The sequence below is a fragment of the Musca domestica genome, unplaced genomic scaffold, assembly GCF_030504385.1.
Source record: "Musca domestica strain aabys unplaced genomic scaffold, Musca_domestica.polishedcontigs.V.1.1 9, whole genome shotgun sequence".
NCBI lineage: Eukaryota > Metazoa > Arthropoda > Insecta > Diptera > Muscidae > Musca > Musca domestica.
In genome coordinates, this window is record NW_026712435.1 from 8,697,495 (window position 1) to 8,724,425 (window position 26,931).

General features: G+C 38.0%; 1 protein-coding gene across 5 annotated transcripts in view; it reads left to right on the plus strand.

Annotated features, from left to right (window-relative positions):
* The window catches only part of LOC101900373 (FMRFamide receptor), a 115,715-nt gene extending 92,547 nt beyond the window's left edge, over positions 1 to 23,168 (plus strand). For all 5 annotated transcript variants that reach the window (XM_005181720.4, XM_005181721.4, XM_005181723.4 and 2 more), the window contains 2 exons: positions 18,716 to 18,801; positions 18,890 to 23,168. In XM_005181720.4, coding sequence (XP_005181777.1) covers positions 20,245 to 21,909 — 1,665 coding nt within the window. In that variant the 5' untranslated portion in view covers positions 18,716 to 18,801; positions 18,890 to 20,244 and the 3' untranslated portion in view covers positions 21,910 to 23,168. The remainder of the gene's footprint in view (positions 1 to 18,715; positions 18,802 to 18,889) is intronic.
* The last annotated feature ends 3,763 nt before the right edge of the window (positions 23,169 to 26,931 follow it).

The window sequence follows — 26,931 nt, forward strand, 5'->3', positions numbered from 1 at the left end:
AATACAAGCCCGAATTGAAAAGATACAAATGCTTTGGCATATTTAGTTCTTTTAACTTGAAAATATAAATATAATCGTAGCTTGTATGATTTAATTCTCCCATAAAAACTTTTAATTGTTATGTGAAACTGTACTAAATATGCAAAGTGGTGTAGGGTATAATAAAGTCGGCCCGCTTGACTTTTAGAGTTTCTTTCCTGGTATTTTATTCATTTAATGTCTACTTTCAATAATGAAATATATTCTTCAAGTCATAGTGGCTGAATGATGGCGTGCGTCTTGTGTTGCAACAACTCGTTTGCAGTCAATTTTCATTAAGGAATGTTGACGGCTTCATTATGACGTTCTTGGACGTAAAGTGTGGTGTTATATAAGATTTGCTGAGTTTCGAAACCGCATGATGTTATGTCCAATTATATTTTCGGGTAAAAAAAAAAACGATGAAATGTTCCTGATTTCCAAAAAATCGTACAAGTATAGAGAGTGTAGCATGATAGTCAGAATTCGCCGTGATTTGTATACCCTGAGCCATACAGGCTGTACATCATATATCATTTGATACGGCCAAAATGTATCTCATCGAAATAACGTGTTTTGACCCTAGGTCTCGTTGGGCCAATCTCCGTTTATCAATCCATTTAGTTAAATATAAATTGTATGTCGAAAACAAAATGCAGCGTGAAAACATTTTTAGCAGATATTCTGCCGATTAAGTTGATGGATTTGATCACAGAGAAGATTGTTAGAATAAGAACAAAGCAAACTCAATTTACGTAGGGTTTCATAACATTAGAATAGGGTTTCATAACATTAGAATAGCGGTGGTATTTAAAAAAAAACCCAATTTTCCGAATTTTTTCGAAATAATAATAACTCATTCACATCACATTTTTAAATCAACAATCCAGTGATAGCCAGCAGAGACAAATCTTAGGAATAGGGCTAACGTCAATCTAATAGTGGTTTATATTTCTGCTGCTAGCTGCGTAAGCTTATGTGCTTGCAATTGTTTGGACTTCTCTAGAAGCAACTTGTCCTATAGTTGGAGTTATTTCTCTCCACTGCTAAGGGAAATTTAATTTAGTTGTCACAAAATCTACATACATAAGCATGAGTTGGAGCTGTTAGTTTGTCGTCTAAGCTAACCAAATTTTGATTAAAATACTGTCTCGCCGTCTCGCGTTAATTTATGGGCCGGCTCCGCACGTCATTTAGCACACCTGACATGGTGTTGGCAACGACGTGATTCATATTTTTATTATTGTTAATACTAAGGCATGCGACATGTTTTGCCAAACAAGAGAGAGAGAGAGAGAAATACTGCTAAAGAAATCAGAGGATAGTTATCTGCAATTTATTTAACATTTAAATTCTTCTAAAGCATTATTTATTTTGTTATAGTCTTCGTCGTCTCTTCCACTACAACTCCCCTATTTCTTTGGAAATCCCTGTCGAAAGAGGCATTTTCTGTTTTCAAAGTTTGTTTGTGTTATCCCCCATCATCAATTGCATTTGTGTTGGTGTAATTGTTGACGTCTTTTCCTTAAAGTGCTTATTTTTATTGCCACAAGGCTAGCCAAGAGCAAAATTCATTTTACCAGAAAAAATGAACACACCCACACATACATACCTACTCAGATAGAACAAACATTACTTCATGGTTAATACAATTCGGGGTGAGGCGAGGTGGTAGGTAGGGACAACTACCGTAAAGAGTTTAATGCCACCAGCAATGAAATCTCAACTCGGTTTGTTGGTATCTCGTATCTGATCCTCGTACATTTGTATCCAAATTAATTTCTTCTAATCCTCGGTGGTGGGTTGGCAGCTACCAACAATTGGCTGTTGCAACGCTGCCCCTTGGCGACAGTTAACGTTGTGTGCTCCCTACGGTCTATGCGATAATAGCACAACAGTCTTCAGTTGCGAACTTAGTAATCGCCATTAGCATCCTCCAGCGGAGTTATCAGCTTAATAGTCCACTTCTAGGGGAACAATGACGGCGACAAAGTCAGTTATTAAAGCGAAAGCTAAAGAGTATAAAATGAGAAATGCCATTTCATGATAAGAACAAAAGACGAAGACAACACAAAAGGATGGTGTAAACGAAGAATTTAAAAACCAAACGAGGAAATTTAAAGAATACCAACGTTTCATCATTGCCGCTCCTTCACGCCTTGTGCTCGGTTCTGGGCATTAATTGTTTTTGTATGGCTGTGTGGTTTGACTGTCACACGCAAAACGTATTAAGAGTGACTGGGTAATTCATAGATGAATACGTACTATTTTGAAAGAAGTTAAAATGACAATGTCGGATTCCGGAGTAGAATTATTAAGTCGCACATAAATCTTGATTACACAGTTAAGTACCCAATCAGAAACACAGATTATTATCAGGCATCAAAATTAATACAAAAGGATAAGAGTGTAACATTAAATGGCTTCATGTTCGTGACACTTGCATACATATGTATGTATGTATGTGTGTGTGAGTGTATGTGTGCGTGGATGAGTCGTAAATCACCATGAAAATGGAATTGAGAAAATATTCATGTATTCGCAACGAGATTTACATAAAGGGAAGGGAATATTAATTATTTATAAATGAAAATACAGCGCAACAGCGAAATCCAAATAGAACGCGAAAAGAAGAGCAAAAGAGTGGCAATAAAACGCCAACGAAATCTAAGATTTGGAGCAAGCAACACAAAAAAATGAAAATGGCGACTGTTGGGCGCCAAGTGAATAAATGCCACACCAAGTTTGGCGAAACATCGAAGGAATGTCTGTTGGCATTGAAATGCTTGAAAAGAGTTAGACATAAAAACTAATTCTTTTGAATCGAAATTTTTTGCAATGCATAACAACCACGAGAATTCTACAAGAGCTGTAGATGACTGCGATTAAAGTTCTTTGCCAGAATGAACTCAAATACAGTTAACATTTCTGAACATCGCAATTACAATTAAAACAAAGTATTCATATTGTGCTGATACCGAGCAAATATTTTGATAATAGAGAAGAGGGTAATTTTGTCGTGGTACTACATAATACATATACAGCGACTCAATGGCCCAAAATCCTATAATTTGTATGCATTCCAGAGTATAGGTTCGAGTAATATATAAGTTCAAAATTAGATTGGTAATGTTAACCAATAAAGAAAGGTGAAGGTAAGGCAGGGCCGACTTTATGATACCCACCTCTTGCATATATAGTAAAGCTTCATATAATAAACAATCGATTTTATGGGAAATTTTTGAGAATTAAAACATTCCACTTATGATCGTTTTGGAATGCGCAATAGACGTGAAATTAGGATAAGACATATATATGCTAGCCAAATCTGAACCGATCTCTATAAAATTTAGCAGAGGTATTTCTATGATGTATCTGATAGTTGATTCCAAATATGGTTGTTGTGAAGAGTGTTTTACGGGTGTAAAATACAAAACCTTATGAAACATGTATATGGGACCTATAGCTATATATTAACCGATTTTCACTAACTTTGATACACTTCCAGGCTAAATTCGTTCGTATGTGCCAAAATCCATTCAACTCGGACTTATATTAAGCATTTGAGAGATATAAATGGGGGCTATATCCAATTCTGAACCGAACTCGATCAAATTTAGCAAAAGTATTTCTTAGATATATTTAATGTGCTTGAGAATGAAGAATATACAGGATGTGATAAAAAAATGCAACAAAGTCAAACGCCATAATTTTTACATTTTTTATTGGATGAAAACCAAAATGTCGGAAATAACATCAAATTTCAGAATAAGTTGAGATTTGTTCGAATTGATCCCCTTTGGCACGAATGAGACCGTCACACGCTGCCTTGGGACAGTCATTCGCTGCCCGAATGTTGCTCTGCGGTATTTTGGCCCACTCCCGGCGAAGCGCTTGCTTGAGGTGATCGACACTTTGGTACTTTTTAGTGCAAACCTTGCTTTCCAATATTCTCCAGACACAATAGTCCAACGGATTGGTATCCGAAGATTTTGATGGCCATTTTGCGCTGGAAATGAAGCGAGGAACATTATTTTGTAAACATTCTTGGATGGCGCGTGCTGAGTGCGATGGTGCTGAGTCCTGTTGCAATGTCCAAGGTCTGAGGCCAAAATGTTTGAGTGCCCAAGGCTTTAATTCACCATCCAGAATAATTTCGCGATAATATTCGGCATTTATTCTGATGCCACGGTCGATTAATACAAGCGGATAGCGACCATTGGCTGATATGGCGGCCCACACCATCACCATGGCCGGCGCTTGAGTTCTGGTGGCCAACCGAAGGTGCAAATTTTTCAACTGACCTCTTTGGCAAGTAAACACGATCACTTTTTTGTTTACAAACTGCTGGACAAGGAATGTTTTCTCATCGGAGAAAACAAATTTGGCAGTTCACCACTTTCGGCTAAGCGAAGCAACTCTTTAGCTCTTTTGAGTCTATTTCCTTTCTGTTGCAGTGTAAGTTCTTGAACTTTTTGGACTTTCAATGGCTTTGCCCCGAGCTCATTTTTCAATATTTGCGAATGGAATAATGCAATATGTTCAGCTTACGAGCCATTTTTCAGACACTGCGACGCGGGTTTCGATCAAGTCGCTTCTTTACTTTTCGAACCATTTTTGCTGATGTTGCTGTTTCTTCCGTCCACTTCCTTGACGTCGGGCTACGATACCATTATCACGCTAACGAGCGATGGTGCGATACACAAAGGATTTATTCACATTTAAATGCTAGAGTGCCCTAACGATAGCCACTTGTGATTTTCCAGCCAAATATAAAGAAATCACATTATCACGCTGTTCTCACCAAAATGCTTTTGTACGTTTGTAAACAATATAATGAGCTGTCACAGGAATAATTTTAACAGCTGTCGGACGAGTGGCTTAGAATTGACAGACGTCTGAAATTGGTTGCAGTTTTTTCATGTCACCTTGTATGCCCTCAAATGCTTCAAAATGTGGTCGAAAATTGGACCTCCAAAAAGACCTCTGTGCAAGAATATGTATAGTTTATAGGGTTTAATGTGAATACTTCGAGGAGTTTTGAGTTACAATATGGAGGGTATACGATTTATATCATTTGGATTTTTGTCCACTGAAGCCAAATTGTGCGACGTAGCGAGAAATATTTTCGGACACAATTAGTTACCTTTTTATCTTAAATATGCCAGAAAATGTCTTAAAATTGGTCACTTTGGGAGGGGTCCGGGCTTACACATTGTCCACCTGACTACATCGGTAAGTTTTCCCGCCCAAGCTCTTAATACATGCCATTTGTTTAAAATTACTCAGACTGATATTGGGTACCATACAGGCTTGTGTGTGTGTGTGTATTCCATACCGTGTTGCATTGAGCTTATTTTTATTTTTATTGATTTTGCTGCTTACAAAAACAAAGTACTTTACGTTCTTCCATTTTGTCGCATCGCATTCTAACAGTACCTTCAGGACGACTAGGGGGAACTATGTAAATTCTCTCTAACACAAACACATAAACACTTTTAAGATGGCCTTGTACTGCGAAAAGTGAAGAAGATTTATGCGCAAAAAACGTGCATCTTTACATACGTAAATATTTTCCATGGATTATTTTCCCCCATAAGTCTGTTGGCATCGTTACATGTTTTCCTTTTCTCCGCTAGAAATAAGAACTGTTTCATTTCCCGGAAAATACTCTCAACAAAAACAGATCGTTTGAGATACGTAGTTCTTCCAGGTGCTTTATCAGATGCATTTATTCGAACACGTTAGTCATTCCGGGTGGCTAACAGAATCCCTATCTGCGGCAGGGGAAAGGAATACCAACAATTACGATTAGTCGCTATTGTGTATTGCCTTTATGTAAATGTGTAAAATTATTCCTAACAACAATTCTGTATTGCTTTCAGTCGGTGTAATTGGACGATTTAAATGCAAACTCAAATTGAATGGAAAATAAGAACGAGAACAAAAACAACATCCATTAAACTACATTCACGTGTCTGAAATGGGTGAGAGGAGTGAAGGGGGGGAGGGAGCGGGATACAATCGAACAACTGAATCATGTTTCCAGTTGTGTGTTTGCTCGTTACATTTAGATTTTCCCATTGTATGGAAAATGGAAAATCCCATCTGAAGCTGTTCGTTTATAGCGCTAACAATGTTCACGTTATCTGGACTCAAGAATGTCCATTGTGTCCTTGGGGCATTAATTCTTTAGGAATTATCGAACTGTGATTGGGAATTTCTTTCTTAAATTGTCATAAAAATGAATATAGAGATTATGTCCAGGGTTGAATATATGCACATGACTGGCTGTTATGTGTGTTGTATTTTACATACACTCTCAAGGTATAAGCACTAGTCGCGTGTTTTGGGTCACTTTAAGAAGAGAAGGAGTATCATACATAGCTGACGATTCCCATGGTTTTATTTCGAATGCGGAATCATTAACTTGGTAAATTTCTTCGCTTGATTAAAGGTGTGACGTATAATGTTGGTAATGGAAGTTTCCAGTGATTTATATAATCGATCCACTGGCACGCAATTCCATAGTTAGGGATCGCAGAATTTCTCATTTTATAATAGGTTGTATAATTGACTTGCCTTTTCGGTCTAGAAAATCAATGAGGAACATTTGCAAGCAACTCAGATGTTTAAGTTTGTTAAATATTAACTTAAAGCAGTGGTAGTCAATGGTAGGAAGAAATAGTTGAGGAATAGTTAAATTGAACCTGAAAAAATAATCTTGTGTAAGTAAATGCGCCAATGTTAACGGTTTGTGCCCCAATCACCTCAAATCAAAATGATTGATAATACATAACAAGTAAAAACAAGTAAGCAAAGGCTACAGTCGAGCGGGGCCGACCGTTGAATACCCTACAACACTTTAATAAACGATACAGTTTATATAGGCGAGATACCCGAAAGAATTCCACAAGATATTGTGACAAATTATAAAAGAAAACCATCAGGTTTCGTTCTCTAATTTTCGAATAGTAGCAACTTAAACTAATTTGCTCATTTCCAATTTATTGGTAGATGTTGCACGTAAATGGTCTTCCTAGATCTGGAACCAATATTTCCCAAGGACCTATAATCTCTCAGAAGTGGCAAAATATTAACATTTATTATTGGTTTTTGATTGATATCGATAGATCGATAATTACGACCTGCCGACAATTTTGCAGTTTTTTTTGGTCCATTTCAACCCCTAAATATATGGCGATCATCTCCAAAAAGAGTAGGCTTCTATTCTGACCCTCATCTTATCCCCATGCAAAATTTCGTAAGGATCGGGCCATAAATGCGATCTGTATATGATATCCTGATATCCTAACTACTTAGTTTTGTTAGCTGTAGAAAAATTACCAAATGTTTAATGCAAAATGAAAATATGCCAAAAATATGACAAAATTGAAAAAATATGAGAAAATTTTACAAAATCAATATTTTTATCTTTAGAGAGATATTTTTATGCGATTTTTTAGACGTTTTTTCCTTCCTGCCAAGAGGCCATTCTGAATTAATGAGAACTGTCGAAATCAGTTCAGCCGATCTCGACATATAAGTGATTTTTCAAGCATATCCTCTTTTATAGACATATATATCGCACATATTTTGCTATATATCCGATTTGATGGATGTTAACATCAATGTAAAGGTCAGAAGTAACCTTGTCATGGCTTTGTGATTTCGCCGGGATTTAAAATTTTCGCGGTTTAATGAAAAATTTTGAATTTTTTCAACAAAAAAGATATGGTCTATTTTACCCGCTAAATATTATCCGATGACCACCCAAATTGGTAGGCTTCTTCCCCGCCCTAAACTCTAGCTACATGCGAAATTCCGACCGAAATTGCGACCTGTATAGCTACTGTAAAATCCGAAATTATTTTAGTATTTGGTCTATTTCAACCACTAAACATTTGGCGATCATCTCAAAAAGAAATAGGGTTCTATTCCGGCCCGACCCCGACCTCCATTCCAAATTTCGTGAAGATCGGGCCATAATTGCGACCTGTAGAGTGATTAAAAATTAACATGGACAGACGGACAGACGGACGGATGATCCATATATACTTTTCTATGTGGGAAACCAATATTTCGAGGTGTTACATAATTTTTGGGCCAATCAAACTTATAATACCCCCAACACATAGTGTTGTAGGGTATAAACATTAAATTCAGCCGGGCCAAACTTTTAATACCCTCCTCTTTTGGATAAAGAGCTAGAGACCATTGCGAACTACAAATACCAATTTTAAGACAAATCCATAGAAAAATGTGGCAAAAATCATCAAAATAGCGAATATCGGAAAGTACTCTTATATGGGGGCTATACAAAAATGTGGACCTATACATCCAATGATGCGCTACCGGAGCCAGAGCCCACTATGACATACAAATAAGAATTTGTAGACAAATCCGTGGAAAAATATCGGGAGGCACCGTTATATGGGGGTTGTTCAAAAAATCATCAAAATACAGAGTATTGAGAGGTTCCGTTATATGGGGGCTATACAAAATCGTGGACCTATATATCTCATTTTCAATACCAACCATTCTAGACACAATACAATTTGTTTTGCCAAATTCTGAAGCTCTACGTGTAATAATGTGGGCTGTATCGTGATTTCAATAGACCGACGTCGTTGAATCGACTTAGAATTTAACGGTGATTATGAATATATATACATTATTGGGTCTAAGACGTATATTTAGGGATGTTACAAACTGAATGACAAAGTTAATATACCCTCCTTTTCGAGGTGGAGGGTATAAAAATGAATGTTTAGCCTGCAAAATAATCACTCGTATATATAACTACCAATGTGGAAAACCTTGGCGTTGTATTTAACAATTCACTTAGTTGGTCAAACCATATTGAAATAGTCGCTGGGCAAACCTTCGCTAAACTACGGGTACTATGGTTAAGACAATCCCTTACACCACTACATATACGCTGGACATACTTAGTCCATGGTTAACTATACGGATGTGAACTTTTTGCATACTGTAACTCAAGAAGTCGACACAAGTTTAACGTAGAATACAATAACATAATACGTTATGTCTATGGTTTATAAAGGACAGATCACATATCCACTACTTCATATGGTCTCAGTTTTGATATTGTCATAAACTTGACGAGTGCGGAGGATGGTTGAACTAGTGGTCCTGACAGATATTATGCATTAGCATTGTAAAAATTAAATGAATAAAAAAGTGCATTCATGATGTGGATGATTTCTCTGGCTGAAAAGTGCGTTGCTACATTTTTTATACCCTACACCACAAGGTGGTCAGGGTATTATGTCTTTGTGCATTTGTTGGTAACAGGCAAAAGGAAACGAGATAGACCCATAGTTCCTTTTGATGATCTGCATAGAATCACATTCTGAGTCGATTTATGCATGTCCGTCCGTCCGTCTGTCCGTGTATTTTTGTAAACAAAGTACAGTTCGCAATCATTGCCCTATCCAGATGAAATTTTGCACAAATCATTTGTTTGGCCCAAGGACGAACCCTATTGAAATTGGAGATAATCGGTCAAAGTTTAGATATAGCTCCCATATACATCTTCGTCCGATTTGCTTTTTATTGTGCACCAAAATCACCCCAAATAATATGGAACTTTGCACATACTACCAAATTAGGCCTGCAAATAGGCATCCGAATTGTTGTATTTGTTACCCACAGCCGTAATATGCACTCCGTAACAACGATATTCAGGGAAATATATCAAATACAGCTCAGAAATATCTTTGCCAAATTTTATCGAGATCGGTTCCGATTTGGATATAGCTCCCATATATATCTTTATATGATTTCAAATTAATTTTGCACCAAATGGGCAATACAAGTCCGAATTTAAAAGATACAAATGCTTCGGCATATTTAGTCCTTTGAACTTTAAATTACAATTATAATCATAGCGTGTATGATTGAATTCTCCTATAAAAACTGTTAATTGTTATGCGGAGCTCTACTAAATTTTCAAATTGATGTAGGGTATCATAAAGTCGGCCCCACCCGACTTTAAGACTTTCTTTACATATACATGTTTGACAAACGACATTACGACTTGCAAATATAGGACAAATAGTTTTAAATTCAAGTTGTCCAAAATATTTGCATGAAAGATGTTGCTAAATCTAAACAGGTTTCTTTTCATTATATTAAAAAAACCAAGTAAAAAAAATATTAAGCTCGACCGGGCCGAACTTTTAATACCCTCCACCTTAGGGTAATGGAAACATTAGAACCAATTATGACCCACAAATACCAATTTTTAGACATATTCGCGGGAAAATGTTGCAAAAATCATCAAAATACCGAATATCGGGAGGTACCGTTATATGGGGACTATACCAAAACGTGGACCAATATATGTCATTTTCAATACCAGCCATCCTAGACAAAATACAAATAGCTCTGCTAAATTTTGGCGCTCTACGTCAAGTAATGTGGCCTGTATCGTGATTTCAAAAGACAGACAGACGGACATCGACTTAGATGGTTAAATCGACTTAGAATCTATGCTGATTATGAATATATATACATTATGGGGTCCACGACGAATATTTAGACATGTTACAAACGGAATGACAAAGTTAATATACCCTTCTTTCCAAGGTGGAGGGTATAAAAAAGAACAAACATATAAAATACATGTATATGCGAAACGCACTTGTAGAAAAAGAAATATTGTTCTACAGTTATATATACTGAGCCACTCTATCTTCCATCATTGTTCGATGAGTTACAAACTAAAAACAATTGACCCAAAATGTATTGCCGGCGATTAGAGTTTGTTTCTTCCACAACATAGTTATTACTTATCCCAATTAATTGATTGGGCAATTAATGAAATTTATCGAAGCACTACAACATCTGCGTAACTGTTGATTTTTCCACCGATTACATGCATTGAACAGCGATAGTAGGTAGGCGTTGTCCTCCAGAAATGCGGCGTTCACATGTTTTCTGGCAATCGAGACCACAACATCAAATCTATCTCACAAACGATGAATTCAATTATGATAATTAAATATTCGATGTTGATGTTGTGGTTGTTGTTGTTGCCATAGTCAATGCGAATGGAGGCAAAAGAGTCGCTCGTCCGTGAAAACTGGCGGGTGCGTGTGTTCTTAATTACAATAATGATGATGGTGAATTATCGGTTGTATTCTAGCCATTTGAACGGAAACGCTTCCATTCGATCCAATTGATGTCTGTTGTTTTGGTGCCTCACCATAAAAATGTCAATGTTTGACATGATGCCACCGCCAGCCACCAGCCACCAGCCACCAGCTTGGCAAATGAAAGCCAACTCACAAATGATGCCAGTGTTCTGTGCCAATTGTCTTTAGCCATGTCCTGTGTAATTAGAAAAAAAGGAAAACAGCGGAATTGATTACAAACATGCATCATATATATGGTGATGTCAAAATTTGAACCTTGGACAGTGGAATAATGTGCCTTGAAAAGGCGATTAAATGTACGTAATGTACAACGAAAATAAAAAAGGAAAAGAAAGCAGCTGAGTTCGGCCGGACAGAACTTTTAATACCCTTCACTGTTTGGAAAAAAACAATTGAAATGAAAATTTTCAACTAATTCCGAAAAATACCATGTAAATGATGACTTTATATGTGGGCTATACAAAGACGTGGACCAGCATAAGTAATAAGTAATTTTTTGTCATAGGCTGTAGTGCCCATTAAGAGCTTTAAGTACGAAATTTGAAACAATTCTGGCGAATAATGTCGCTAAAATCATCAAAATAACGAATTGAGTTCGTAAATGGGCCATGTCGGTCCACGTCTCGGATAGCCCCCATATAACGGTACGTCCCTGCCTATTGGCACAATACACATGTGTGAAAAATTTTAGCGTTCAATCTCAATTCGTACAGGCGGACAGACAGAAAGACACGCAGAATTTAATATAAATGGCTTATGCTTTCTTTACGATTATGGATTTTATTAAAATGAACAAGTGTACGAAGCGAATATAGAATAACGTAAATGTGGTAAATACAGCTAGTTTCTAATCAAATGTAGCAAACTTGTCACTTGAACTCAATTTTTAATTGTAAGGTAATATAAATAGGAGCTATATTCAACTCTGAACCGAGTTCAAAAAAGTAAGCAAAGGCTACAGGCTAAGAAAACCGACCATGTCAACTCTATAATTTACCGCAAAGTTCCTATAGATGTGATATCTTTCGAATTTTGGAATTTGACCGGAGCGTCTTGTGGCAAAATTTTATTGCATTTGTCCTATATTTACGCCCTCAATCGTGCTAATGGGAATTTAAAAACTTTATCAGTTTGCTTTATAAATACTCTATACTGCTCTTAAATATTTGCTCACTTATGGGTTGGGAAGAATCATTCTTGTCCTTCCCACCTAGTTCTGACCTACGGCTTTGTCAGAAGGCATATTTCAATTGTGAATTCGTTTCTAATATTAATTTGTTTATTCCGTTTTCGTTTCTAATATTATTTTTTTTTTTCTGATTATTTGGGTCCCAATCGAACTCCGTTTCTATACCAATTACTCAGGCTTAATGATTATATATTTTCACGAACAACAAAAATACAGCTTTCATTCTCTTAATTGGATGGCCAATTCTGTCCGCCGCGTAGCAATGGATCCAGTTAGCGACTCCAATAACAATTTTATTGTTTACACAAAAGCGTTGTTTATACAAATTCGCATTGTAGATAAAATAATATCATTGATATTGCACAATCGGCTTATCGTTATATAACATTATTTTTTCTCTTTTTGTTGATTCAGTGTTTTCGTTTTTTGTTTTGTTTTGTTATTTCACTCGGCTTAAAAAAATGTTGGCGCCATTTGCGATAGACAAGAGAAAACAATGGAATGTTCATTTCAATCTATGATTTAATGTGGCAACAGAAAATACTCATTATTTTCCTGGCGAGGCGAGGAGTGTGACGCTACTGCTGTACATGAACATCGAGAAACAAAGGAAACAACAAACACAAACAACAATAACAGCACAGCCCTTGCAAAATTCAGTTCAAACTGTGCAATTACAAACCCATTTTGTACAATTCTTTCCATTTCGTATTACTCTTCCATTCCATTTGTCCCCGTTATGGGAGCATGTTTATGAGTGTGTGTGTGTGTGTGTGCGAGTGTTTGGGCGTTCGGATGAGAAATGGAAAAGTGTGCCAATAGTAAATGGCATTCATATCTCACCCACATTATGGCATTTGGAACAATGCGTCGTCAACCTGGTGCCACAGAGCTGTGTCGGTGCAGTGCCACGTTTCGTCCTACGGACAGAAAAACGTGCACATCCATGCTGGGATACCCAAGACCATTGCCATGGCATTATCTTGCCTTGCTTATGTGTCAATCTAGCTGGCATTATTGTAACCTAACAGGCCAGGCATAGTGTTTGTCTTGTCTCTATTGATTCTTGAGTTAGCCGCCATGGGGCCATGGGGGATGGGTGCCGAAAGGATGTTACCCCTTTATGCGTCACCAGAAGAATGTCGGAAGTAAAGCCCGGCTGGTTGTCGACATTTGGCATTGAAGAAAATTGCCATGTATTGATGATGTCTTGTGCGGCAAGGTAAATCGAATAAGATGATAGATTACTGTACATTGTAATGTCATTGATTACGAGAGGAGTATTCATAGGAATGTCGCCGCCATGTGTTACGTCGAGGTATATTTAATTCTGTTGATATGAAAAATGTCGCTTTTGTTTTTCACATCATGAGAATAGCATGATGAATTGATGTTTCGTATAAATATCATAGCTTTTTTGAGATATAACACGTCATTTGAGCAAAACTTGTTTTTCTTTGTTTGTAAAATTCAAAATTGTGTTTCAGGGTTATTAGTAATCTGAATTCTAGATATTTACGATTTTCATTCAGGATGGCAATTTTCATTCAACTATCACATCTACATTAAAATCCAATCAAATTAGGTTTGCTTGCGGCGTCATGTGGTAAGAGAGATTGTTATTGAGATAGCGGTTGAGAATGAAAGATATTTAGCTTTGGGTATGTACAAACAATTAAGAATGGACAAAAGTCGTCGTAACGTGTTTTTGTCGTCAGCTTGGATGCGCTCAGTCGTGTCCAGGGTCGCCATAAAGACCCACTAAACTTTACGGAATAAAACAATTATTTTTTCCCTCTGTGGCCAAAAATGAGTGTTTATTGACATAAATATAAGTAAATTGTACTTAAAATGAAATGCAAAGGGTTATCGACCGGGGGCGAAAGGCGGTAATGACGGGTTCTGCGATGTTCGGGTTCTGCGTTCAGGGAATGAATGATACGATGAGTTTCGAGAATTCGGATGATTATTGGGAAACAACAATACGGTGATGTTCGGTTGAAGGTCGAAAGTCGACGATCCGGTGATGTTCGGGAACGATGATGCGATGATGTTCGGGAATTCGGTTGATGATCGGGAACGACGAGGCGATGATGTTCAGGAATTCGGTTGATGATCGGGAATGACGACGTGATGAGGTTACTAATACTATTTCTATGGGCCTCTGAGTGCAACGGAAAGCCGAGGACTCCGTGTGGTACAGGAATCCGAAGTCTCTGTGCTATATGTTGATATGGCTTCCACTATGGGAAGCCTTTACAAGAGTCGTTAATAACACCCGATGTAAACGACAACCAAAATATGGTTACAGGCTCCTCTCAATAGCCTGACCCTGTAGCAAATACCAAAGTATTAAAGGCTCAGATGACACGAGGTGAATGAGAATTTTATTAGTTGACCACAATAAGTAAATTAGTGAAATGAAAAATAGGACTGTGCCTATTACGGTATGTATCTGGCACTTATCAATGATATGTACGTGATACCTTTCACGTTACATTGAGCAATGTCGACTATATGATACTCTACATCAGTATGTATGTTTTGCAGTTTTACCCATGATTCGCTGAGGCTAGATTATTTTTAGTTTACACATTTCTCATAATATACTAGTGCTCCGACTTGGGTCGTTAATGGGCGGAAAAAGCGACTCAACTTGAGTCATCTTTTTCATACAAATCAAATTAAAACAAAACAAAAAAAAAAAAAAACATTTTCGAGAAGGCAGAAGAATTATCTTTCTTAAGGTCGGAGTAAATAGATTGAGCTTTATTTTAAATAACGTCCTTGCTCAGTCGGTTAATAAATGCGATGGACATGCAAAAATCAAATCAGAAAGTTTTTCTATGAAGAAGATGTGTCTATATCACTTCCTTCTTCATGTTACAAACAAATACACAAATACATAATACCTCTAGCACTATGTGGTGTAGCTTATAAAGGGCGACGAAACTCGAGATGCATCGACGCATGTCAGGCCCAAATGTATATTCATTAAGGACAAAATCACGAAATTTTCACAATAAGTTTTTTTATCCCAAAATTCTAATAACACTATTTGGAATTTCAATGGCTTTACCCCGAGCTCATTTTTCAATATTAGCCGAATGGAATATTGCGATATGTTCAGCTCACGATCCATTTTTTGGCCACTGCGACGCGGGTTTCGATCAAGTCGCTTCTTTACTTTTCGAACCATTTCTGCTGATGTTGCTGTTTTCTATCGTCCACCTTCTTGACGTCGGGCTGCGCTACCAGTATCACGGTAACGAGCGATGGTACGAGACACAAAAGATTTATTCACATTTAAATGCTGGAGTGCTCTAACGATAGCCACTTGTGGTTTTCCAGCCAAATAGAAAGAAATCACACTATCACGCTTGAATTCCATCACGAATTACTTTTTTCTGGAAAATTCTCACTAAAATGCTTTTGTACGCTGTCATTGAAATAATTATAAAAGCTGTCGGACGTCCAATGTGTCCAATATGAAAATTTCAGCCAAAACCAAACTCCGATGAATGGGTGAGCATGTTTCATTGACTTTCGCGTGAGTCATAACAACATTTTGTTTTTATTTGGTCGATAATGTAAAAAGTAAAAATACGTTAAGTTACGCTTTGCCGAAAAATCAAAATCCAGCGAATTCCCAAAAATTTTTAAAAACTTCACATATTTTAATGGGGGCAAAACCTTGAACCTACATAGAGACTATTTCCTGCTATAGGGACTGGTATGTACTGTGAGTTTCAAGTAACAAATGTGAAACACTTATATTGAAAATTTGGCAAAAATAGTGAAAATCCCCAAAATCGGGAAGTACCGTTATATGGGGGATATAGAAAAGTGTGGACCTATATAGACAATATTTTGTCACCATAATTAAATCCCACCACAGAATATAAATAAAGAATTTGAACAAATCCGTTAGAAAAAGTTGTTAAAATAAAAATCATAAGAATACCGAAAATCGTGTGGTACCGCTATACGGGGGCTATAAGAAAGCGTGAACCTATGTAGTCAATTGTTTGCTGCTGTGATTTGTATCAAACAACTATCAAATTTAAAGCACTGCCGTTGGAAAATGTATACCTGGAAGTACCGTCATATTACGACTATAGCAAAACGTGGATCTACTATTGGAAACGTTTGCAATCGTTTTGTTTTGTACTTTCTCCAAGAACGAAACGAAACAAAACCGACATTAAGATAACGGGACTAGTTTCTTATTTTGTACTGTTCGTGTAGATGAGTGGAAACAAAAACAGAGCTGAGATGTACCCTGCTGAATGACGCAACATTTGAAAGAAAACAGTGCAATACTCATTGCAAACGTTTCCCTGTATATTAACTCAACACAAATAATGTACAAACTAATTTAAAGTTAAAATTATTCCTTTTTATTCATTTATTTGACCATCAATGTAAACAAGTAAAAAAAACATTAAGTTCGGCCGGGCCAAACTTTTAATACCCTCCACCTTAGGGAAAATGAAACATTAGAGCCCATTATAACCCACAAACACCAATTTTTAGACATATTCATGGGAAAATGTGCCAAAGATCATCAAAACACCGAATATCGAAAAATACAGCTATGTGGGGCTACACAAAAACGTGGACCTGTACAAAGGAGCTAGAACACCAAAGGAGCTAGAACCCGTTAGGACCCACAAATACCAATTTTTAGAAAAATCCGCGAAGAAATGTGGCAAAATCCATCAAAATGCCGAATATCGTTATATGGGGGCTATACCATATCGTGGACCTATATATGCAATGTTTCGCCACTGGAGCTAGAATCCATTATGACCAACAAATACCAATTTTTAGACTGATCCGTGGAAAATGTGGCAAAAATCATCAAAATATCCAATATCGGGAGGTTACGTTATGTGGGGGCTATACGAAAACGTGGACATATACATACAATGTACTGCCACCGGAGCTAGGATCCATTATGACCAACAAATACGAATTTTCACACAAATCCGTTGAAAAATGTGGCAAAAATCATCAAAATACCGAATATCGGGAGGTACCGTTATATGGGGGCTACATACATACATACATTGTTCCGCCACACAAGTTAGAACCTATTATGTTTTACAAATATACAATTTTAAGAAATATTCGTACAAATATATGCCAAAAATTATGAAAATACCGAATGTCGGAAGGAACCGTTATATGGGCGCTATACGAAAACGCGGACCGATATATCTCATTTTCAATACCAACCATCCTAGACACGATACAAATCGTAATGCCAAATTTTGAAGCTCTATGTCAAATAATGTTGGTTGAATCGTGATTTCAACAGACAGACGGACAGACAGACGGACATCGTTAAATCGACTTAGAATTTTATGCTTATCATGAATATATATGGGGTCTATGACGAATATTTAGGGATGTTACAAACGGAATGACAAAGTTAATATACCCTCCTTTTCAAGGTGGATAGTATAAAAAGTGTAAAAATAATATTAAGAATAACAACTCATAATGTACCAGTCATCATTTCGCACAGCAAACGTTTCCCGGCGATTCGTTCGCTAACGATACAGCTTGGCAACTTATAGCCGAAGTACATTAAGGCAATCGTATTGTCTTTGTACTTCTGGCATTGAAATATTTGTGGTTTTGTTTGGAGTACAAAACGATTGAAAAATTTTTAAAAGTTTGTGTCTTCGTGAGAGGGGTACGTTAATCGTTTCGTTTGTTTTCGTTCGCTGTGGAAAATGTTCTGTAGAATGTATTACCATTTCTAAATACCAAATATGAAAAAAAATCTGTTAGAAAATGTGGCTTAAATCGTCCAAATACCAAATGTTGGGAGGTACCGTTATGTGAGCGTTATACGGAAACCTGGCATTTGGTCCTCGACATAATTAGCCAACAACTCTCCTTATATTTTGGTCACCTTTTATATGAACTCGCGACATGGTGCGCCGTCTATTTATCCGAGCATTATAAACAAACATATGGGTCTTTTGACTCCAAGTGAAACAATCAGAATAGAGTTCAAGCTACTTGTGGAAGATAGAACCTAATGTGTCTACTGTAAAAACGTATATTATACAATGAAAAATTCCAACAAAATACGGTTTTAAAAGTTAAAAGGACAACAGAGACATAAATATTGATACGACCATTTTCGTTTCTATTCAGCCTAGGTATGACCTTTTGTTTACTTATCTAACATAACAAATAAAAACGTGTAGGTGTTACAGCAGATACCATAATTCTTTGTTTAAGTTTTTAAGCACTGTATGGCATAAATTCTAATCTGTGTTCCTCTTCTTCTTTTTATACTTTTCAGGTTCGAACAGAAAAGTTCACAATTGGAAATTGTAATTCGCCCAGAAAATTTGCCGCCACCCCTTTTGTATTAACACTCTCCCCAAAGTAGGTATCCTGAATGACACCATCATCTCTACAATTATTGCTGTGAAGGTCGGCCATACTGAACGAGACTTGTTTTAATGTCTTTCAGGATTTTTATGCGAACGGCAGAGAGCAAATAAACAGACAAGCCACACAATTGAACGAAGGAATGCAAAGAGGACTTCTAAATAAGCATAACGTCTGACTCTGAATATACATGTGTTTGTGCGTGTGTTTGCATTTTGTTTTGTATGCGTTGGTGTTGGTTGGCATTTGTTGCAAGGATACGAAGAAAGGACTGCACATTGCCGGAAAACTGAGACGACTGTGCCAAGGCAATGACTAAGGCAACGGAGACAAATACAATTGCAGATAAATATAACGACCGAGACCTACATGAATTTGCTCTTTGACAAATTCTAATTCACTGGCAGTTGCCCAAACACCCACGCACACACCCTCATACATCGCTAACGCAGTGTTAATCCTAGTAGCAGGACACTCTATAGAGCAGATGACAGATTGGGATAAAATATGTTGGCATTTTAGCACACAACTTTTGCAATAGATGTTAAAGTTCAACTTGTCTCCAATTTGAGGATATCAAGAGATGCCAACAACTCCTTTGCATATTCATGCGGCTCAATTTCATTAGAACCAAACAATAGAGTTTTTAAATTATCTGAATTGCATTGCAGTCGGGAAGGGGAGAAAGACAACAAGACTGTGATATTTAAGCCATAAACAGCTCAGTAAGCGTCCTAGTAAACCATTTGAATTATCTCTTTCCATTAGCTGAAGACTAGTCGAGCAAACTCCAATTGTCGGGATCCAGACAAAAGCATCAGAACTCAGCACATAACGGGCTAAGGACTTAAGAGGAATAAGGAAAATTTATCCATTTCAATTCTTCTGACAGTAATTGTGGAGGCACCAACACCACCATCGGAGGAAATATCCAATTGGAATTTTGCAGCTCGTTGGACACGTGTAAATGTTGAACTTTAACCCAGGTCTTAGCAACTGAAAGTGTGCTTAATATCAGAAGTTTTGCACTTAAATCGCATGGACATGAACAACATTTGCATGCTGAGCTTGAAACAACATTGAAAGGGAGCCAAAGAGAAACGCTTGTAAATAAAACTCGCAAACTTATATTAATAACGCGACACCCGCAGATAAGCTGATGAACGAAAAATAACAACGGCAACAATATTGTGATACAGAAACTTATGGAGGGAAGCGAATAGCTTAAGTTAGCTCTACTGCAAACGAAATTATTTACAACTACAACTAACTTAAGATAGGAAAAAAGACACTAATTTAAGTAACGAGATCCGCAAAGAGTTCCTGTCCCCTGCCCCCTGTCAAACACCCCATGTTCCAGAGACGTCACGCATTCTATTGCAGACGAGAATCTTGTGCTATTCCATCTCCTGGCTGTTACGTTGAAAATTTAAACCCATGTTTGACCCCAATATAACGGATAGCGTTTATCCGTTCCAGGCGCATACACCGGACACCTACTTATCGCAAACGCCGCTACCTTTGCTGCAACGGCAACAAGTGTTACCGCCGCCCAAACCCGAAACAGATTACATTGGCGAGTTCGATTCGGCGCCCATTGATCCGAATGACTTTATCGAGAGCGTTAGTGACGTCAACCATGGCAGCGACCACTTCAATCACTACACCACCGTGTCGGATACGGGCTACGGTGGCAACAGCAGTATATTTGCAACGGCCGCCGAGAACTTCACTCAACACAGCCTGTATGGCGGCATCAATTATACCAACTCAGATCACCAGCAATATCCCTGTCAGAAGCTCTACAACCCCGAGGACCATGAAACTCTCGTGGAGTTCTGGGTTTGTGGAGTCTGTCTGAATATTGTCGGTATTCTGGGCATAATCGGCAACGTGATCTCCATGATTATATTGTCCCGTCCTCAAATGCGTTCTAGCATCAACTATCTGCTCATTGGCCTGGCCTGCTGTGATACCGTCTTGATTATAACGTCGATGCTGCTCTTCGGCATACCGTCCATATATCCCTACACGGGCAACTTCTTCCTGTACTACAACTACATCTTCCCGTACATATCGCCGGTGGTGTTTCCCATAGGCATGATTTCGCAGACGGCCAGCATATACATGACGTTTACGGTAACGCTGGAGCGGTACGTGGCCGTGTGCCACCCGCTGAAGGCGCGCGCCTTGTGTACCTATGGCAGAGCGAAGATTTACTTCATTGTCTGTGTGCTCTTTGCGACGCTCTACAACTTGCCGCGCTTCTGGGAAGTGGTTACGGCGAGCACCAAATACGATGATATTCCCGACGTTTTGTACTGTGTTCGGCCCTCGCCCCTGCGAGCCAACCAGATGTACATCAATCTGTATATAAACTGGTGTTACCTGATTGTAAATTACATAATACCCTTCCTGACGCTGGCCATCCTGAATTGCCTCATTTATCGGCAGGTGAAACGGGCGAATCGAGAACGCCAACGACTGTCACGCTCCGAGAAACGGGAGATCGGTTTGGCGACCATGTTGCTGTGTGTGGTGGTAGTGTTCTTCGCCTTCAATTTCCTTGCCCTGGTGGTGAACATATCGGAGGCCTTCTACAACTTCATCGACAACTCACTGACCAAGACGAGCAATCTGCTTGTGACCATCAACAGCAGCTGCAACTTCCTGATCTACGTGATTTTTGGCGAGAAGTTCAAGCGGATTTTCCTGCTGATTTTTTTCAAGCGCCGCCTCAGCCGCGACCAGCCCGATCTTATACACTACGAAAGTTCAATATCGAACAATGGTGATGGCACTTACAACCATCGGTCTTCGGGGCGCTTCTCTCGTCACGGTACTCAGCGCAGTACCACCACCACCTATCTGGTAACGACATCGGGCAACAGTACACTCAACAATGGTCGCATCATGAAAAGTGCCAGTTCACCGGGCGTTGTGAAAATCAAGCGGGGTCGGGCACCATCACCCGGACCCGTGGTCTACTATCCGGCCCGCGAAGTGCAGCGAACCTCGCCGATAATTATGTCGAACAACAATTCGCCCTTAGGTTGTGATTGGATGGAAACCAAAAATGCCCAGATGACGTCAGGATTCTGAGTTTCTCCATGCACGATGTTCAGTCTCGCAGATATTTACAACTACGAGTGCCTAGATTTACACGACATGAACTGTAAACACTACATCTGAACGGGGAGCCAGACGACACTTCCTACCTACCTACCTACCTACAAGTAGCTACAAAATACACACACGCACACACTTTTGATGTGTGCTCTAGCAGATATCGACATGTTTATTTTGTCTAAAGTTATGAATATTTACAGAATAGCTTTAATGAATATCATAGATATAGTCCAAAAAACATAAATATATAGTTCCAAACTCAAAAGAATTTTCTTAGATCTACGGAGTTGAAAAATCGCAAAAAAATTGAACAGAAATAATTGATTGTCTCTGCTGTAAATAATGTAAAGTATTTTGAAATGTTGTGTTTTGAATTGTTCAGTAAAGTATAATTTAATTTTATTGTTAAGATAATTATAATTCAATTTTGTAGAATAATGAATAATTCAAAGAAAGATAAACTAGACTGAATACCTCTGTCTTTTGCTTAGTTTGCTAAAAAAAAACGAGTAGCTTACCAGATGCCAATTAAGAGATATTTAATTTGAAAACTAAGGGTTTGTAAAATAAACTTTTGAAAATCAACCAAAGTGGGTATAAGATGTTATATAGTGAATAAATTGATTGCTGAAGAAACTTTGGGCTTTTATTCTATTTTTTTCAATATTTATTTTTTTTTATAATGAATCGAAATGAAATTTCAGCGATAGAAACATTGTCATAATTTAAAGTAAAACTTTTTTCCCGTTCGCTCTTCTATTTATTTGGGAATCTGATAGAATTTCATTTCCGCTAAGGTACTTGGATGTCGTATCTGATGTTACGCCTGGGGATTCCCTGACTTTTGTTACGAATTTTCTGTTTGTTTATACCCTCCACCAAAAAAGGTATGGAGGGTATAATAAGTTCGTCATTCCGTTTGTAACTCATCGAAATAATCATTTTAGACCCAACAAAGTATATATATTCTTGATCAGCGTAAAATTCTAAGACGATTTAGCCCTGCCCGTCCGTCTGTCCGTCTGTTGTAATCACGATACAGTCTAAACGAATTAAGATAGGAAGCTAAAATTTTGCACAGATCTCTCTTTTGTCTGCAGGCAGGTCAAGTTCGAAGATGGGCTATATCGGCCCACGATATCGTATAGCCCCCATATAACGGTACCCCCGATATTCGGTATTTTGATTATGTTAGCCACATTTTTCAATGGAATTGTCTGAAAATCCATACAAGTAGTTCCTTGTGGGTACTATATACCTCGACAGAGAATTATCTATATAGGTCCACAATATCGTACATCCCCCATATAACGGTACCCCCCGATATTCGGTATTTTGATGATTTTACCCAAATTTTTCAACGGAATTGTCTGAAAATCCACACAAGGACTTCCTTGTGGTACCGTTTATATCTCGGTAGAGAATTATTTATATAGGTCCACAATATCGTACATCCCCCATATAACGGTACCCCCCAATATTCGGTATTTTGATGATTTTACCCACATTTTTCATCGGAATTGTCTGAAAATCCACACAAGGAGTTCCTTGTGGGTACTTTATACCTCGGTAGAGAACTATCTATATAGGTCCACAATATCGTATAGCCCCCATATAACGGTACCCCCGATATTCGGTATTTTGATGATTTTACCCACATTTTTCAACGGAATTGTCTGAAAATCCACACAAGGAGTTCCTTGTGGGTACTTTATACCTCGGCAGAGAACTATCTATATAGGTCCACAATATCGTATAGCCCCCATATAACGGTAACCCCGATATTCGGTATTTTGATGATTTTACCAACATTTTTCAATGGAATTGTCTGAAAATCAACACAAGCAGTTCCTTGTGGGTACTTTATACCTCGGCAGAGAAATGTCCATACAGGTCCACGATATCGTATAGCCCCCATGTAACGGTACCCCCACGGTATTCGGTATTTTGATGATTTTTGCCACATTTTTCAATGGAATTGTCTGAAAATCCACACAAGGAGTTCCAAGTGGGTACTTTATACCTCGGTGGAGAATTATCTACATAGGTCCAGAATATCGTATAGCCCCCATATAACGGTACCCCCGATATTCGGTATTTTGATGATTTAACCCACATTTTTCACCGGAATTGTCTGAAAATCCACACAAGGAGTTCCTTGTGGGTACTTTATACCTCGGAAGAGAATTATCTATACAGGTCCACAATATCATATAGCCTCCATATAACGGTACAACCGATATTCGGTATTTTGATGATTTTACCCACATTTTTCAACGGAATTGTCTGAAAATCCACACAAGGAGTTCCTTGTGGGTACTTTATACCTCGGCAGAGAAATGTCCATACAGGTCCACGATATCGTATAGCCCCCATGTAACGGTACCTCCCAATATTGAGAGAATTGTCTATACAGGTCCACGATATCGTGTATCCCCCATATAACGGTACCTCCCGATATTCGATATTTTATGATTTGACCCACATTTTTCATCGGAATTGTCTGAAAATCCACACAAGGAGTTCCTTGTGGGTTCTTTATACCTCGGCAGAGAATTATCTATATAGATCCACGATATCGTATAGCCCTCATACAACGGTACCCCCGATATTCGGTATTTTGATGTTTTTAGCCATATTTTTCAACGGAATGGTCACAAGGGGTTCTTTGTACACAAGAAGTTCTTTGTACACAAGGGGTTCTTTGTGAGCACTTTACCCCCTGACAGAGAATTCTCTAAATAGGTTAACGATAACGTATAGCTCCCATATAACGGTACCCCGCGATGTTCGGTATTTTGATGATTTTAGCCACATTTTCCAATCGTATTGTCTGAAAATCCACACACGGAGTTCTTTACCCCTGAAACGGAATTGTCTATATAGGTCCACAATATCGTATATCCCCCATATAACGGTACTCCCCTATATTCGGTATTTTGATGATTTTAGCCACATTTTCCAATGGAATTATCTGTGAGTACTTTACACGCAGACATAGATTTGTCTTTATAGGTCCACAATATCGTATATCCCCCCATATATCGGATAGATATTTTAAAGATTTTAAAAGAATTTTTATTGGATTTTATTTTTTTGAAAATTTTCTAATTCGTTCCAAATGGTGGAGGGTATTCAAAGTTCAGCCCGGCCGAACTTACTGCTTTTTTACTTGTTTTTATTGAGACGGCTGCACCATCCTGAACGTAGTTGAGCCAAAACTACCCTGGTTTGCCTAGGCAGCCGACGTTATTCAGCTGCAATGGAGGGGGTGGACTCCGAGGATGGCATTCATACTGTAATTATTAACTACCTCTGCGACTGTATTAGTATGAATGCTATTCAGACCCGCTTTATAGGCTTCATGATCTAGGGGCTCTCTCTTATATCGCTGGACCTCTCTCCCTCTAGATCATGCAGGTCCTCCCTGACACGCCTGGGTGGGGGAGTTCTGTCCACCATATGGTGGTTAGGATGATTCCTACGATAACACCCAAGCAGGTACTGCAACGAAAGTCCTGTGGACTCATGTGGTCAGGGTATTATTTCTTTGTGCATTTGTTTGTCACTCAGAAAAGGAAGCGAGTTAGACCCATAGTTCCTTTGGATGATCTGCATAGAATCACATTCTGAGTCGATTTATGCATGTCCTTCTGTCCGTATATCCACTTATTTTTGTCAACAAAGTTCAGGTTGCACTTATTGCCCGATCAAATACAATTTGGTCCAAGGAACCCTATTGAAGTTGGAGATTATCGGTAAAAAACAGATGTAATTCCTATATATTTGATTTTGCGATTTGCTTTTTATTGTCCACCAAATATGTAATACTAGTACAAACAAGATGGAATTTGGCACATAATCAAATTCAGAAATACTTTTGCTAAATTTTATAGAGATCGGTTCAGATTTGGATGTAGTTCCCATACATATCTTCACACAATTTGTGCTCCAAAAATGTAAAATCAGCTCAAATAGGATGGATTTTGACGAATAATGGGCATTCAAAAATGACCATATTTGGTGTGTTTTAATTCTCATAAATTCCCTATCAAAGCGTTTACTTATTGTATGTAGCTCTAGTAATATATACGCAAAGTGGGGTAGGGTATCAAAAAGTCGACCCAGCCCAACTGATTTCCGTACTGATTATACCCTCCGCCTTTGAAAGGTGGACCCCACCCCACAAAGTACAAATATTCTTGATATGCATGTAACTCTTAGTCGTTTAAACGATGTCCGTCGGTTTGTCTGTTGAAATCACGATACAGCTAACATTATTTGACATAGAGCTTTGAAATTAAGAGAAATAGTTTCTATTGTGCCCATTCGTATAGTCCCCATATAACAGCACCTCTCAATATTTGGAATTTTGATATTAGATTTTTTACGGAATTATCCCAAATTAGGTATTAAGGGTTTGTAATGGGTTCTATCCCTGGTGGCAGAAAATAGTTTGTATCAGGGTCTAAAAACCATCAGTAAATGAAATTAGTCTTAGCATTTCAGTGCAACTGCTAGCAAATATTAAAGCTCAGCTAATTAGATCAAAGATTAGCTACTTAACTCACTATTGTTCATGGTTGTGTGTTGTCAATTAAACGTGGAAGCAAAGACAATAATAATGCGGTGTCGAACATGTAATGTCAAACAACAGTATAGTACATTGGAAAACCTCGTTAGATTCAGACCCATTTATGTTGATTTTTTTAAATAATGCCATACAGTCCTGCACAACTGTTACCTTTGGTTTTTGAAAGGGGGCATTTTCCCTGGGTCTTCGTAAAAGGTATTCTACACAATTCCACACAAAAGTTGTGGTCAATTTAACCCGCTAAATATAACCCAATGGTCGTTCAAAATGCTAGCATTCAGCCCTATCCCAAACTATAAACTCATGCTAAATTCCGTGTCGATTGGTTTTTAATTGTAACCCTTGGGGGTGACGCCAAATTATCTGAGAAATTTTAATTTTTGGTCGATTTGAACCCCTAA